Source organism: Psammomys obesus, unplaced genomic scaffold, assembly GCF_907164565.1.
Source record: "Psammomys obesus unplaced genomic scaffold, mPsaObe1.curated_primary_1811, whole genome shotgun sequence".
NCBI lineage: Eukaryota > Metazoa > Chordata > Mammalia > Rodentia > Muridae > Psammomys > Psammomys obesus.
In genome coordinates, this window is record NW_026596120.1 from 17972293 (window position 1) to 17985684 (window position 13392).

General features: G+C 53.8%; 1 protein-coding gene across 1 annotated transcript; it reads left to right on the top strand.

The window, feature by feature from the left end:
* The first annotated feature begins 520 nt into the window (after positions 1-520).
* Nckipsd (NCK interacting protein with SH3 domain) lies at positions 521-11087 on the top strand. The gene is made up of 13 exons (XM_055629803.1): positions 521-781; positions 3796-3905; positions 4150-4354; positions 4489-4579; positions 4828-5318; positions 6507-6677; positions 6801-6887; positions 6967-7105; positions 7192-7272; positions 7467-7595; positions 7687-7779; positions 7919-8091; positions 10175-11087. Exons 1-13 carry the CDS (start codon positions 611-613, stop codon positions 10376-10378), a joined length of 2145 nt encoding a protein of 714 aa, XP_055485778.1. The 5' UTR covers positions 521-610; the 3' UTR covers positions 10379-11087.
* Positions 11088-13392: the final 2305 nt, after the last annotated feature.

Sequence of the window (13392 nt, forward strand, 5' to 3'; positions counted from 1 at the left end):
AGGAAGCCAGTGGTGGAAGGGAGTGTGTGTGGTGGGGAGCAAAGCTGCATTTTGGACTGTATGACCTGATTTTGTCCCTTGTCCTCCACACTTGTCCACCACAGCGACAAAGCAGAGACTTGGTGCTAAGGCATTGTGAGACCTAGGCGCGCTGAGGACACCCCTCCCTGGGAGGGACTTCCAAACGGCTGATCAGTAGTCCTCAAGCCCTCCATCTCCTCGTCCCTGGGGAAGCACCGGCTCTAAGCCCGGCGCGCCTTCCTCAGGAGGCAGGAAGGAACGCGGCGCTCACACCGGATTTAGAAAGGAGGGCGAAGGCCGGGTCGGGGTAGCTAGGACCCGAAATCACCTGATTGCAGTCTGAGGCTTGGAGGGGCGGAGGGACTAGGGCACCACCCTGTCCCGCCGACTCCCGGGGCCGCGAGGGGGCGCGTCGCTCCGATGCTGGAGCCGGCCTGCTCCGGGGGCGGGGCTCCGGCGGTCGCTCGTGCGCACGCGTGGCGTGTCACGGGGCGGGGCGGGGCGAGCGCGGCGCGGCGCGGCACTCAGGGCCTGGCTTCCCGGCACAGCAACCTCCGTCGCGAGCTCGGTACCGGCCCAGCCCGGCCCCATGTACCGCGCGCTGTACGCGTTCCGCTCGGCGGAGCCCAACGCCATGGCGTTCGCTGCGGGCGAGACCTTCCTGGTGCTGGAGCGCAGCAGCACGCACTGGTGGTTAGCAGCGCGGGCGCGCAGTGGCGAGACGGGGTACGTGCCGCCTGCCTACCTGCATCGCCTGCAGGTGAGTCTGTCCCTCTCTCCCGGGCCTCTCGGCCGAACCCCTTTACCGGCGCGCAGAACCCATCCAGGAAGCTCGGCCAGATTGTTTGGGACTTCTACCGGACCAGGAGTTGAGAATCTGACCTTAAGTCCCAAGAGCCGTTAAGGACTGAGACCCCAGGGGCCATCAGCACCCACCAAAGACTAGGCCTTTGACATCTAACCGCAAGCCTATGAGAAGCTTAATTCTGGTACTGGTACTTCAGGCTTCCCCGTATGCAGAATCAGAGCCTCCATCTGAATAGAATTCTCGAGCCGGACCCAAAGACTCCACTCCAATACCCAAGTCCCTTAGGCCCTAAACCCTTGTTATTTATTCCCTTCCTTGAGCCCCAAGGATTCCACACCCTTGCCACTCTCCACCTTTACAGTAAAGCCACCGTGCCCTCCACTGACACTGTGTCACCTCATACACCACCTGTTTCCCTAACCACCCTCCAGGTTCTCAGCCCCCAAGCCCCACCCACACACTTGGACCCCAGAGCCATGGGCATTTCTGTCCCTTATATGACTCCCAATTCCTGTCATATCTCTGAATCCTGAACTCCCCCACCCTTCAAGCTCTGCCCCTAGGACTATTTCCCCAACCCTTTTGGCACCAAGGCCCCTCGCCGTTGCTGACACTGCTTCAGGTGCTGCTTCACTTCCCGCAAGCCTTCAAGTCCCAACACCTCAGATTTCCTTCCTCTGGAGCCTAGGAGCTCTCTCCTGGCCTAGCAGCCGTCCACACTGAGGAAGCGAGCCTCCTCCATAGCTTCCCCTGTTCTGAAGATGGCCCTGTCTCCTTCCATTGGAGGCTGCGGCTCCAGTTCCTATTTCCTCGGAAGTCCTGCTGCAGTGTCTCCAGTTCTGGGAGGAACCCGGGACCCAGAGCAGTCTGGGCCATGCCAGACTCCTGCCCTGCCCTAGTCCCCAGCTACAGAAACATCCTGTCCCAGCCCGGTTAAGCATGGAAATAATGCTATCAATTTTGGAAATGCCATCTGGTCTTACCAAAAGGGAAGGACCCTTGTTTCTAGGGAATTCCTTACAGACGCTCAGTCTCATCTTACCTAGAGGTGCTTGGGGTGAGAGACATCAAGTTGAAGCTAAAATGTCACACCCAGTCTAGCCTTTGGAGCATTGGGGTCTCATTGGGAAGTCTTGCCTCTTCCTCCAGGCCTGTGGAGCTCCTGCTTCAGCCAGCACCAAGGGGCTGGGAGTTTGGGAGGGAAAGAAAAGTCCCTCCTTTCTCTGATTACTTCCTCAGTTTCTTTCTGCACACTCCTAGTCTCAGTTACCCCAAATCTGTGCATTTCTGTTTCATTTTCACTCTGCCTGATGTTTGCCTTTCTTTCTCAAACCTTCCCCCTCTGTCTCTGGAGCTGTGTCTTCCTGCTTTGTCTCTTACTATCTGCCTCTGGAGCCTTGTCTCTCCATATGTCTGTCATATTATCTGTTATCCATCTGCTTTACTCTCCCCTCCCGCCCCATCACTCTGTCTTTTGTCTCCCTGACCCCACCTGCAACCCGGCATATCTTAGGCCACCTAAAGGACTTTGCTGACCTCTGTATCCATCAGTCCCTATCAGGGAAACTTCTAAAACTCACTCTGGACCTAAGCATGGTGGTTTATGCCTACAGTCTCAGGAGGATTATCATGAGTTCTAGGCCAGCCTGGGCAACTTAGCAACTTCCAGACTAGCTTGGGCTGCAGAGATTCTCATCTGAAAAAACAAAACAAAATAAAAACAAAAAACCCAGCCATCTAGCTGATCAAAACAGACAGCAAAACTCTACCCTAGAGTGTGCTCACTTCTGCTCTGAGGTCCTGTGGAACATGTATGCTGGCCAATCCCACAGCTGTAATCCACCTCTCCCTCCGCGCCAGAGTCCTGGGTATTACTGAGGATGACAACATCCAGAGATCCGGCCTGTTTCCTCCTTTACCACAAGCACAGAGTGACCTCCCAGAGGTGGTCTGAAAAACTGGTAGGACAGCTTGGGAGGATGTAATGGGAGGTCCTTTGATGAATTGTTAACTCCCAGTGCTTGGGAAGGTCCCTGTGAAGACAAGGCCATTTGGGAGTGTGACCTTGGTCTCCGGAAGGGTCAGCATCCAGAGTGACTGATTACGGATTCCAGTCACTGTTGTCTTCCTTTTGGCATCTCCCTCTGAGCTCTGAGCCAAGCCCAAGCATAGGCTGGGTATGCACTTCTGGTTCCAATCTGGGATCCCTATGGTTTTGCTGTAGACCTAGAGTTTAGGTGCTGTTTTTAAGCTATTTTATTTGGGGTTTCTTAAGCCTCTACCTCCCTTCCAACCCTTAGACCCTAGTTAGGAGAAAAAGGTTGGAAGGGACAGGGATGTAGACTTAGACTTAGTTCTGGTTGGTTAAGGCCGTGGGGGCCTTTGGGAAAATACCAGTCTCAGTCGTCAGGATATCCGGCAGTCCAGCAGCAGCAAAGGGGAAACACAGCAGGACGAACAAGCAGCCTCCTTCCTCTGCCCATCGCCTCAAAGCATTCTTCCTCTCAGTCTGGGCTCTGGTATTTATACCCTCTCGGAGTCCTCAGAATAAAACTAGCTGCAGCTGGCAAAGGCCATGGCCCCTCTCTGAGCTGCACTAGGCCATCAACTGTGGACTAAAAGCAGTCCCATATCCTACACTTGGGATTAAAACAAAAACCAGTTTACATAACATAACTGAGCTTTTAAAGACACCAAAACTTCCACCACACTTTAGTTTCCAGAAATGTCTTTGCTAAGAGTCTGTGTGTGAGATAAAGTTCTGAGAGGCCCTCTAAATATAAAGTGCCATCACAGAGGCTGCCCTGTGCCCCTGCCTCCTGAGCAACACAATTTGAGCACTTCATTCCATATTCTATTTTGGCTGTCTGCTCTTGTCCAGAATTCTAGGCTAGTTCCAGCCTGGGCTGGGTCTGGGCTGATCAACCCCACTTGGCCCCCAGGTCTAACTGCCCACCTACCTTTAGGGCATGGAACAAGACGTCCTCCAAGCTATCGACCGGGCCATTGAGGCTGTGCACAACACAGCCATGAGAGATGGTGGCAAGTATAGCCTGGAACAGCGTGGAGTCCTTCAGTGAGTATCTGGGAAATGAAGGTAATACTTTCCCTTGAGCATGGTGGTGGGTGAGCTTCTTTACTAGGGCCAGAGATACTAAAGAGGCAGTATTAGGGTTAGTAGGAAGTACCACAGAATGGAAGGGATCATGGGAAAGATAAGCGGCCTGTACTGTTAGGTCCCAGCATCCCACAGGTACCGAATAAGAACTTTGGGAGTAGGGAGGAACCTCCCCACCATGGTCTGTTTGTCTCTCTATTAGGAAGCTGATCCATCACCGGAAAGAGACGCTGTCTCGAAGGGGTACCTCAGCTTCCAGTGCTTCAGTTATGACCCCATCCACCAGTGACCACCATTTGGATGCTGCTGCATCTAGGCAGCCCAATGGGATGTGTCGAACTGGATTCGAACGGCAGCATAGCCTGCCCAGTTCTGAGCATCTTGGGACAGATGGAGTCCTCTACCAGGTACAGAGCGAGGGTGTCTTTTAGAAAGAGGTGTGTGGGACTAAGGCTTCATCCAGAGACTCAAGGGGTCCACTCAAGTCCCAGGTGCAGCTAGCAGCCTGTCCTCCCCACAGATCCCACTTTTGTTCTCTCAGGTCCCACCACAGCCTCGAAGAGCAGCCCCTGCCACCCCTCCCCCACCAGTGAAGCGCCGAGATCGAGAGGCCCTGGTGATCTCTGGGAGCGGTGAGAGGGTCGGGCAGGGTTAATTGGGATGGGAGTACAGTGTGCTTGAAACACTTGCTCTGCCCACGCTAGACAAATGGGAGCTCTGAACTTGGGGAGAAAATAGAGTCCCCGTGTTTGGGCAGCTGGGGCCTCCTGGCTTGGTGAGGAGAGGAACTGGGTCCTGTGCTAGGGTCAGGGCCTCTAGGCCAGGAAGCACGGGGCTCCCCAACAGGTTGGCCAGCATAGCCTTTACTTTCTCTCCACAGGCGGCCGCACTGCAGCACCCTCCGGGGGTAGTTCTGTGTCCAGTGGCTCATCAGTCAGCAGCACCTCCATGGACACGCTCTGTACTGGCTCCAGCCCCTCTGAGCTAGGTCCTAGCTGCTCACCCACACCCCCACCCGTACCTCGCCGAGGTGCCCACACCACTGTGTCCCAGGCCCAGCCTTCTCCCTCCAAGGCACCATCCCCTGAGCCTCCTGCAGAGGAGGCGGCAGCTGATACAAACTCAGCCCCTGATGACCTGGAAGCTCTAGATGCCCAGAGCCCAGAGACCACAGAGGAGAAGCCAGCTGCGGAGACAGTTGTGCCAAGGACCATTGGGGCAGAGCTGATGGAGCTTGTGCGGAGAAACACCGGTCTGAGCCATGAGTTATGTCGAGTGGCCATTGGTGTCGTGGTGGGGCACATCCAGGCCTCTGTACCAGCCAGCTCGCCTGTCATGGAGCAGGTTCTCCTCTCGCTGGTAGAGGGCAAGGTGAGGGTGGGCAGCATGGCCAAGGAGCCTTCCCACCCTCAGCCAGCCTGCTAGTCCACCCCGCTCCTGCCCTCACGTTTGTCCAGGCTGTCTGTGGCAGGTATTTGTCGAGCTCTGTCTCTTGGTTTTCAAGTGCTGGGTATTGGGGTCATTTGAGTTGACCCATGAAATAAGGAAGGGAGGAAGAACATTCTAGATAGAGGCTCAGTGTGGGTGAGGACCAAGAGGCAGGACCAGCATGGCTGTTAGGAAGGAGGAGCTGGAAGAAGACAGGTGGCATGGCTGGGGCACAGGCGGTGTGAGAGGCGGTGTGGGAGCAGGTGAGCCTGAGGCAGGTGCTAGGGGAGAGCAGGAGAAGGTGGGAACGAACGGGGGGCTTTCAGCCACCTACGCGGGTTTCCCACTACAAGACAGAAGAGACGCAGGACTGAGTGAAGCAGTGCCTTGCCAGCTTTGGCAGTGTAGAGAAAAGGGTGCTTGGTGAGTTTTGATGGAGGCTTAGGGGCCAGCTTGGGTGATAGTGAGATGTGGGCATTTCAAGGTGGCTATAGTCCAAAATTAGGGCACTGGTACTGGGTGTGGTGGCACACGCCTTTAATCCCAGCACCCAGGAGGCAGAGACAGGTGGATCTCTGAGTTTGATGCCAGCCTGGTCAACAGAGTAAGTTCAAGGACAGCTAGGGCTACGTAGAGAAACCATGTCTTGGGGGGAAAAATTGAGGTCAGTGGAGAAAGAATGGGTTAGTGAGTCCTGACTGCATGAGGGGGTTTGAGTGGGCCAAAGGCTCTTCCTTAGGCTCCAGCTATGGTTTTGGTTAGAGTGAGCAGAGGGGCAGTAGGCCAGTGGTACAGGTGCCTGTTCCGGGCATAGCAGCAGCATCTAGTACAGCAGGCCCAGTGTCCCACTGTGTGGAATGGGAACGAGGAGTCTGGGTCACATTCAAGGAGTGACAGAGTTCATGCCTGCCTCATGGAAGCTGCACATCTTGACCTAGGGTGAGAGTCGGATGTTGGAAGTTCCCACAGCCGAGTCTTCCGAGGTCAGGCCTGGAGTTGGCCTACCCAGTGTGGATCTTGTGGGACCTCAGTCCAGAGAATGTTAGGCCAAGGGGCTCAGGCCTTGGAAGCTTTCCGGAGCTGGGGAGGTACAGGATGTTAACTGAGTCACGCTTTGTCCTCTTCCCCCAGGACCTGAGCACAGCCCTGCCCTCAGGACAGGTTTGCCATGACCAGCAGAGACTCGAGGTGATCTTTGCAGACCTGGCTCGGAGGAAGGATGATGCCCAGCAGCGCAGCTGGGCGCTGTATGAGGATGAGGATGTCATCCGCTGCTATCTGGAAGAGCTGCTGCACATCCTGGTATGGGTCTGTAGCGTGGGAGAAGTTACCCTTACCCTGTACCATCGGTCTTTAACGCTTGGGTCGCTTCTGCTCGCACCTGCTCATCTCACGCTGGCTGCCTCTCACTCTTCTCCTCTGCAGACCGATGCAGACCCTGAAGTGTGCAAAAAGATGTGCAAACGGAATGACTTTGAGTCTGTCCTAGCCTTGGTGGCCTATTACCAGATGGTATGTACAAGACAAGGGAGGGGGCACAGAGGAATGTGGGTAGGGTTAAGGGCACTGAGCACGCAGGTTCTTCTGCCAGGAACACCGAGCGTCGCTCCGGCTGCTGCTCCTCAAGTGCTTTGGCGCCATGTGCAGCCTCGATGCCGCGGTCATCTCCACACTCGTGTCCTCTGTGCTGCCTGTGGAATTGGCCCGGGACATGCAGACTGACACACAGGGTGAGGTGGGGAGGGGTGCTCCTCGTCACTTGGAGAGTGTTCTCAGCATCTGTTGGGGATTGCTGACCGCCTTCCTTACCCCTCAGACCACCAGAAACTCTGTTACTCCGCCCTCGTCCTGGCCATGGTCTTCTCCATGGGAGAGGCAGTACCCTACGCACACTATGGTAAGAGTGCAGATCGCTGAGCAGCCGAGGACAGGTCCCAGAGGTAGGATCTGTGCATACCCGAGGGCCAGGAGACCTGCTGACTACAGCCTGACAAGAAGAAGGTTTTCCCAAGGCTTGCAGAAAGCCGAGGAGGCTGGATTATATGAGGAGGAAAAGTTGGGTCTGTAGATTTTTTTATGCTCCTCTTTCAGAACACCTGGGCACACCCTTTGCCCAGTTCCTGCTAAGCATCGTTGAAGATGGCCTTCCACTGGACACCACAGAGCAGCTGCCGGACCTCTGCATGAACCTGCTTTTGGCTCTCAACCTGCACCTGACAGGTGGGGGGGGCCCGTCTGAAAGGTGGCTGACCAAAGTGAACCTTCACAGGCTCCGTACCCACTCTGTTCTCGTCTCCACGTCTTTCCTCAGCTCCTGACCAGAATGTCATCATGGCTGCCTTGGGCAAACACAACAATGTTAAGATCTTTTCTGAGAAGCTGCTTTTGCTTCTGAACAGAGGGGGTAAGAGTCCAGAAGCCTGCATGGTGCCACTTCAGTGCTGCTCTGACTCCATAACCTCCCCTGCTTGAGTCCTCTACCTCCGGGATGATTCTGGGTTCAACAAGGACCTCCTTGACTCCCGTGAACCCTTGCTTTCTAGATGATCCTGTCCGTATCTTCAAACATGAGCCACAGCCAGCACACTCTGTGCTCAAGTTCCTGCAGGATGTGTTCAGCAGCCCCGCCACCGCTGCCATCTTCTACCACACAGACATGATGGCCCTCATTGACATCACTGTGCGGCAGATCGCAGACCTGTCACCTGGGGACAAGGTGCCTGCAGGCTGCTGGAGTGGGGATGGGAGCCGAACGGCAGCTCAACCAAAGTGGGGTGCTGATGACACTGAGTGGAGATGAGGGGGCAGGGCTGCTCTGCTGCCAGAGCCAGCTAAGTGTGGAAGGCTACTCAGAAACCAGGACATGGCAGCCAGCTGTGTGGCAAACTGGAGCAGGATGTCTGGAGAGAGTTGGAATCGCTTTTCACTAGAGAAAGTAACTCCCTGCCTTTCTGTGAGGGCAACATGGGAGCCAGGAAGCCTGTGGCATGAGTGGTTGGGGAGAGGCCGTTTGGGTGGTGAAGTAGGTCAGGTTTGGGGCGTGTTGGAAATGGCCCAGCAGAGCTTGCTTCTGGTGTGGTTTTGAGCAGTTAGGTAGGTGGAATACTGGGGACTAATGGAGGAGGCCCAAGGAACTTAGGGAAAGATAGAATTGTGTTTCGAATGAATCGAAATTGAGGACAAGCCAGGCAGTGTGGTGGTGCACACCTTTAATCCTAGCACTCAGGAGGCAGAGGCAGGTGGGTCTCTGTGAGTTTGAGGACAGCCTGATGTACGTAGTAAGTTCCAGGACAGCCAGGGCTGTTATGCAGAGAAACCCTATCTTAAAAAGCCAAATTAAAAAAAAAAAAAAAAAAACAGATCAAGGGCTAGGGCATAGCTCAGTTGATGGAGTGCTTGCTTTGCACACAGGAGGCTCTGACTGCAGTCCCTAGCGCCAAAAAAAATAAGATATTTGGAAATACCTGCAAAAATAATAAAAAAATAAATAAATAAAGGAGACATCCAGGTGCCAAGGCTTCAGGGAGGCAGTGAGTGAGTTGGGACTAGAGAGAGGTGTTGGAGGTGCCTGTGCAGGGATGTGACAGAAAGCCTGTGACGGTGTGGCCACCTAGGAAATTAGGTGATTATAATCAACAAGGAAGCTTGGGTGTTTGCTGTGACACAGCAGGCTAGGCCAAGGAGAAACCAAGGAACAAAACCAGGTGAGCAAGAGCAAATTACAGATGATGTGTTTGAAAAGCAGAACTGCACTGTTAGGAGCCTCGGGGGGTGGAGAATTGGTCTTTGGGTTTGCCATTTGGGAATCAGCAGTAACTAGCCAGCAGTGGGTGCAGGGAATCAAGTCTGCATGGAAAGTTTGAGGAAATTTTAAGTTACTGGGAGAGTGGAAATGAGGAAGGGCTTGGAAGCAGTCACTGAAGGTGACCAATTTTCTGGACAGGGCAACAGAAAATGGGGCAGGTGCTAAAAGGAAGCTGTGGGACCCTGAAGGGTCTTGCAAAGGTGAGAGGTGCTAGTGCACGGCCTGACATGGGGGACACTCCAGGAAGCATAGAAGTAGAGCAAGTGTTGGAGAGAGTTGGGCACTGCACGAGGTGAGCAGATGAGGCAGGGGACTGACAGCGGTGGACTCCACATTCTCTGAGGACAGGTGAAGGGTGGCTGTTGAGAGCAGCAGACATGCACAAGACAGCTGCTCTGAGCAAAACATGAAGCAGAGGAAGTCGGTAGGATTGGATATAGTGGATCAAAGGACACATGCATTTCGGGTCTGAACGTTTGGATCAAAGCAGTGTTTCTTTCCTAGAGAAAAGAGCATGGGAAGCCTTTTACCGTAAGCATGATGGGGGAAGATGGGAGGCAGTGGTACATCAGGGGAGCTGACATGCTACAGGTGATCACGTTCGCAGGACAGATCTGCTTGAGATGTGTGGGAGGAGATTGCTGTTTCAGGTTGCGGGTATAATTATGCTCTTCAGGGACAAGAGACAGATCGAGAAGCCAAAGGCCCTGACACACATGGTACCTAGGGGACTTAGCGCCAAAGGCCTGGCAGGACCTGGGCAGCCATATTCTGTGATGCTGTGTGGCTGGAAGGACTCATTCACTCACTTACTCAACCACTTTGAGAGCAATTTAGTGTGAAATACATCCTAGGTCCTGGAGAGGTAGCTGGTATTTGAGGAGTGCAAGCTGCTTTGTTGTCCCGGGGTCCATGGAGCAGTAGTGGCCAGCCCTCCCTGGGGGAAATTGCAGTACTTCTCTGGGGCGGCTGAGTGAGCCTGCTCTTCCCACAGCTGCGCATGGAGTACCTCTCCCTGATGCATGCCGTGGTCCGCTCCACGCCCTACCTGCAGCACCGCCATCGGCTGTCAGACCTGCAGGCCACACTGCGGCGCATCCTGACTGAGGAAGAGGCCTCACCCCAGTGCCAGATGGACCGCATGATTGTCCAAGAGATGCACAAGGAATTCCCGGAGCTGGGAGAGGTCCCCAGCTAGCACCTCTCTTTTCTCCCTTCTCTGCAGCCCTGGCCAGGGTGCAGGGAACCCGGGGCTTTGCTCTAAGGATGTTTTGCACTGATGTTTGTGAGGGGATAAAGGATTTGGAGGTACCTGAGCCTGGCCCCTTCCCTGAAGTAGAATCACTGTGCGGGGCCAAGTGTAGGAGTGGGGACCACAGTCTGGGAATAATGTCGGGACAGAGGACACGTGCAAGCTGAAGATCCTCTGTTTGCTGGTAGGCTGCCTCTTCAGCATGCCACCCACCCCATACCCATGTGCATACCCAAAGTCCTGCTGCCGCGCCAGGCTGGGCCACCGTCATCCCCACCTGCTGCCTGCTCTGAGTCTTGGGCCTCAGCAAGCCATGTTTTTAGGGTGAGGGAGGCGCCTTCCACCAGCTCTGTTCTTTGCCTTAGCTTTCAGTGAGTGTTGCTCATGTGCAGCCCTTACCCCCTTAGGGACCGCTCTCCCCCCACGCTCCTGCTTTCAGCCCCAGAGGCCTTGGCCAGGCTGTTGCCTTGAAAGCGGGATCCTAGAGACAGGCCATCCATCCTGGAGCCTTGTGGAACAGGAGGATGGTACTGAGAAAGCCAATGACAGAATCTATTTTCTCTCAGAAAAAAAAAAAAAAAAAAAGACCGAAAGCCATGTGTATTTTCCTATATGCTATAGCTTACCTTCAGAAATAAATTATAGGCATCAGGAATTGAGCTTCCCTGTATGATCCTGGGGGAGAGGATGGGTGGGGTGGTGAGGCCTCAGGACCTCAGTGCTCGAACTTATACTGATAGCTGCAGCCCAAAGAGGTGATAGACCTTGACTATGCTTCCCCTTCTAGGGACTAGCCACAATCAAGTGCCCCAGGAAACACCTGTAGGTCTCTCTCTTTGGGGTTTTGTTCATTTCTTCATTCTGGCCATTGTGGTGCACACCTATAATCTTTAATCCCGGCACCTGGGAGCCAGAGACAAATGGATACCCACAATCAGCCTAGTTTATGTAGTTTCAGGCCATCCAGGGCTGCATAGTGAGACTGTCTCACTGAAAAAATAAGTAAAATAAAACAGGTATCTAGTCCTTTACAGTTACAGCTGTTCCCTGCCCCTCCCTTCACCTTCGTTCTCCAGCTCCCTCATGCTGTGGATTGAGCCCGAGACCTCGCACGTGCTCCCTGAGTCTTAAGTGGAGCAGGCCCTTCTCCCAGCTGTGTGCTCCCTGAGCACGCTGGCCAAGATTAGCGCTCTCGTTATTTGGCCCACCATCGTTCCTTCGTTTCATAACCTCAGCGGAGATTGTGTAATTTTTGTATTCTGAAAGGCTGTTACAAGGCTGGGGTTAGGCATGCACTCTTGCTTTCTCAGAGGCTAGAGAGTCATTCTCCTTCCAGCCAGTGTAGGGACTCTCGCCAAACGCACAGGGAAAAGTGAGGGCCCAGGGGCAGCAGCAAAGCGTGGTTCCTCAGGCATTTCTTAGCTGCAGCCCTCCGCATACAGACCACACATCCAGCATTACATCAGGCTGCTGAAGGTAGGAGCTGGAGTGATGGCTTAGTCTGCGAAGTGCTCGCCACCCCAGCAGGGAGGCCCGTGTGGTGGGACCACACAGGGCAGAGAGAACCAGCTGCAAGTTGTCCTCCACATGTGCTTGTGCTTCGTCCCCGTGTGTGTTCACACACACGGAAGTAAGATGTAATTTAAGTGGAAGGTGGGGGCTGGAGAGCTGGCTCCGAGGAGGAGCACTGGCTGCTCTTCCAAAGGTCCTGAGTGCAATTCCCATCTATAATGAGATCTGGTGCCCTCTTCTGGTGTTCAGGCCTGCATGCAGGCAGAATACTGTATACATAATAAATCTTAAAAATAAAAAACAAAAACGGAAGGTGGAGTGCGCTGGAGAGATGGCTCAGCAGTTAGGAGCCCCTACGTTCTTGGGGAGGGCCCCACTTCAACTCCGGCACCCACATCAGGAAGCTCACAGCCCACCTATTAACGCCTCCAGCTCCAGGGGATTCAGTTGCTCTCTTCTGGCCTTTTCAGGCACTACACAAACTCACTCAAACCTGTATGTACACGTGATTAAAAATGAAAACTTTTTTTTCCTTAAGTAGAGGGTGGCTCAACCGTGAAGAGCACCAGCTGCTCTTGAAAACGGCTCAGGTTCTGTTGGCAGCACCCACATAGTGGCTTACAATCATCTGCACTCCACTTCTAGGGGATCTGGTGCCCTGTTCTGACCCCTGCAGACACCAGACACGCGTGGTGGACATACGTCCATGCAAACAGAACATTCATACACCTTATAAAGTGTAAATAAAAATTTAAAGGTATAGAGCAGTAGAGAAAAACACTTGAAACCACCCTCTAGCCTTGCCATGTACACACACCCAAACACACAAAGTAAATGCAGTGGGCAGAAGAGAGGCTAAGGGTGTGGCCTCCACAGTAGCTCAGGAAAGTGAGGTGGGGACATTTCAGACGGAGCCTCTGGGGTAGAGTCTTCCAGGCAGCACCCTCCTTAGTCACTGGCTCTGTCAGAATGCTGAGCTCACACGCTCCAGAGACACGACCTACTCACTGTTCTTTGCCCTGAGATAGCTTGCCTCCCTGTCACATCCAGTCAGTGACACTGATTTCTAGCCATAACTGCTCTCACGAAGTACTGCAAACAGGAAATCATTGCTCTCGGAAGGTGATGTCATGTGGTGAAAAGCAGAAGTTTTCCAGGAAGCTGAGGGAGGCACACGGGACAGCGTCTGCTGTTTGCTGCGTTTGCTGTGATGTACACCCTGATTTTGTGGGACGAGCTGGCCATTCTGTTGTCTGTCTGAGGGCTAACTCCTAGATAAACAATGTATAATTTTAGGAAGCCCACACTCAAATTGTAGGATCATCCTGCACATGTTTGTAAGAGATGCAGAAGACCTAGCCAAGAGTTACATAAATGCTGGGTCATGTTCCCAAACCTACTTCAGCCAAAAGATTCCTCTCAGGAAGGGAAGCTTTTGAGACAACACC

What these genes read in the sequence shown, in the direction of transcription:
- Nckipsd (XM_055629803.1), top strand. Translation starts at nt 611, where the DNA reads ATGTACCGCGCGCTGTACGCGTTCCGCTCGGCGGAGCCCAACGCCATG. An exon ending in TCTCGCTGGTAGAGGGCAAG is followed by an intron (nt 5,319 to 6,506) that starts GTGAGGGTGGGC and finishes CTCTTCCCCCAG; the next exon opens with GACCTGAGCACAGCCCTGCC. An exon ending in TCTCAACCTGCACCTGACAG is followed by an intron (nt 7,596 to 7,686) that starts GTGGGGGGGGCC and finishes GTCTTTCCTCAG; the next exon opens with CTCCTGACCAGAATGTCATC.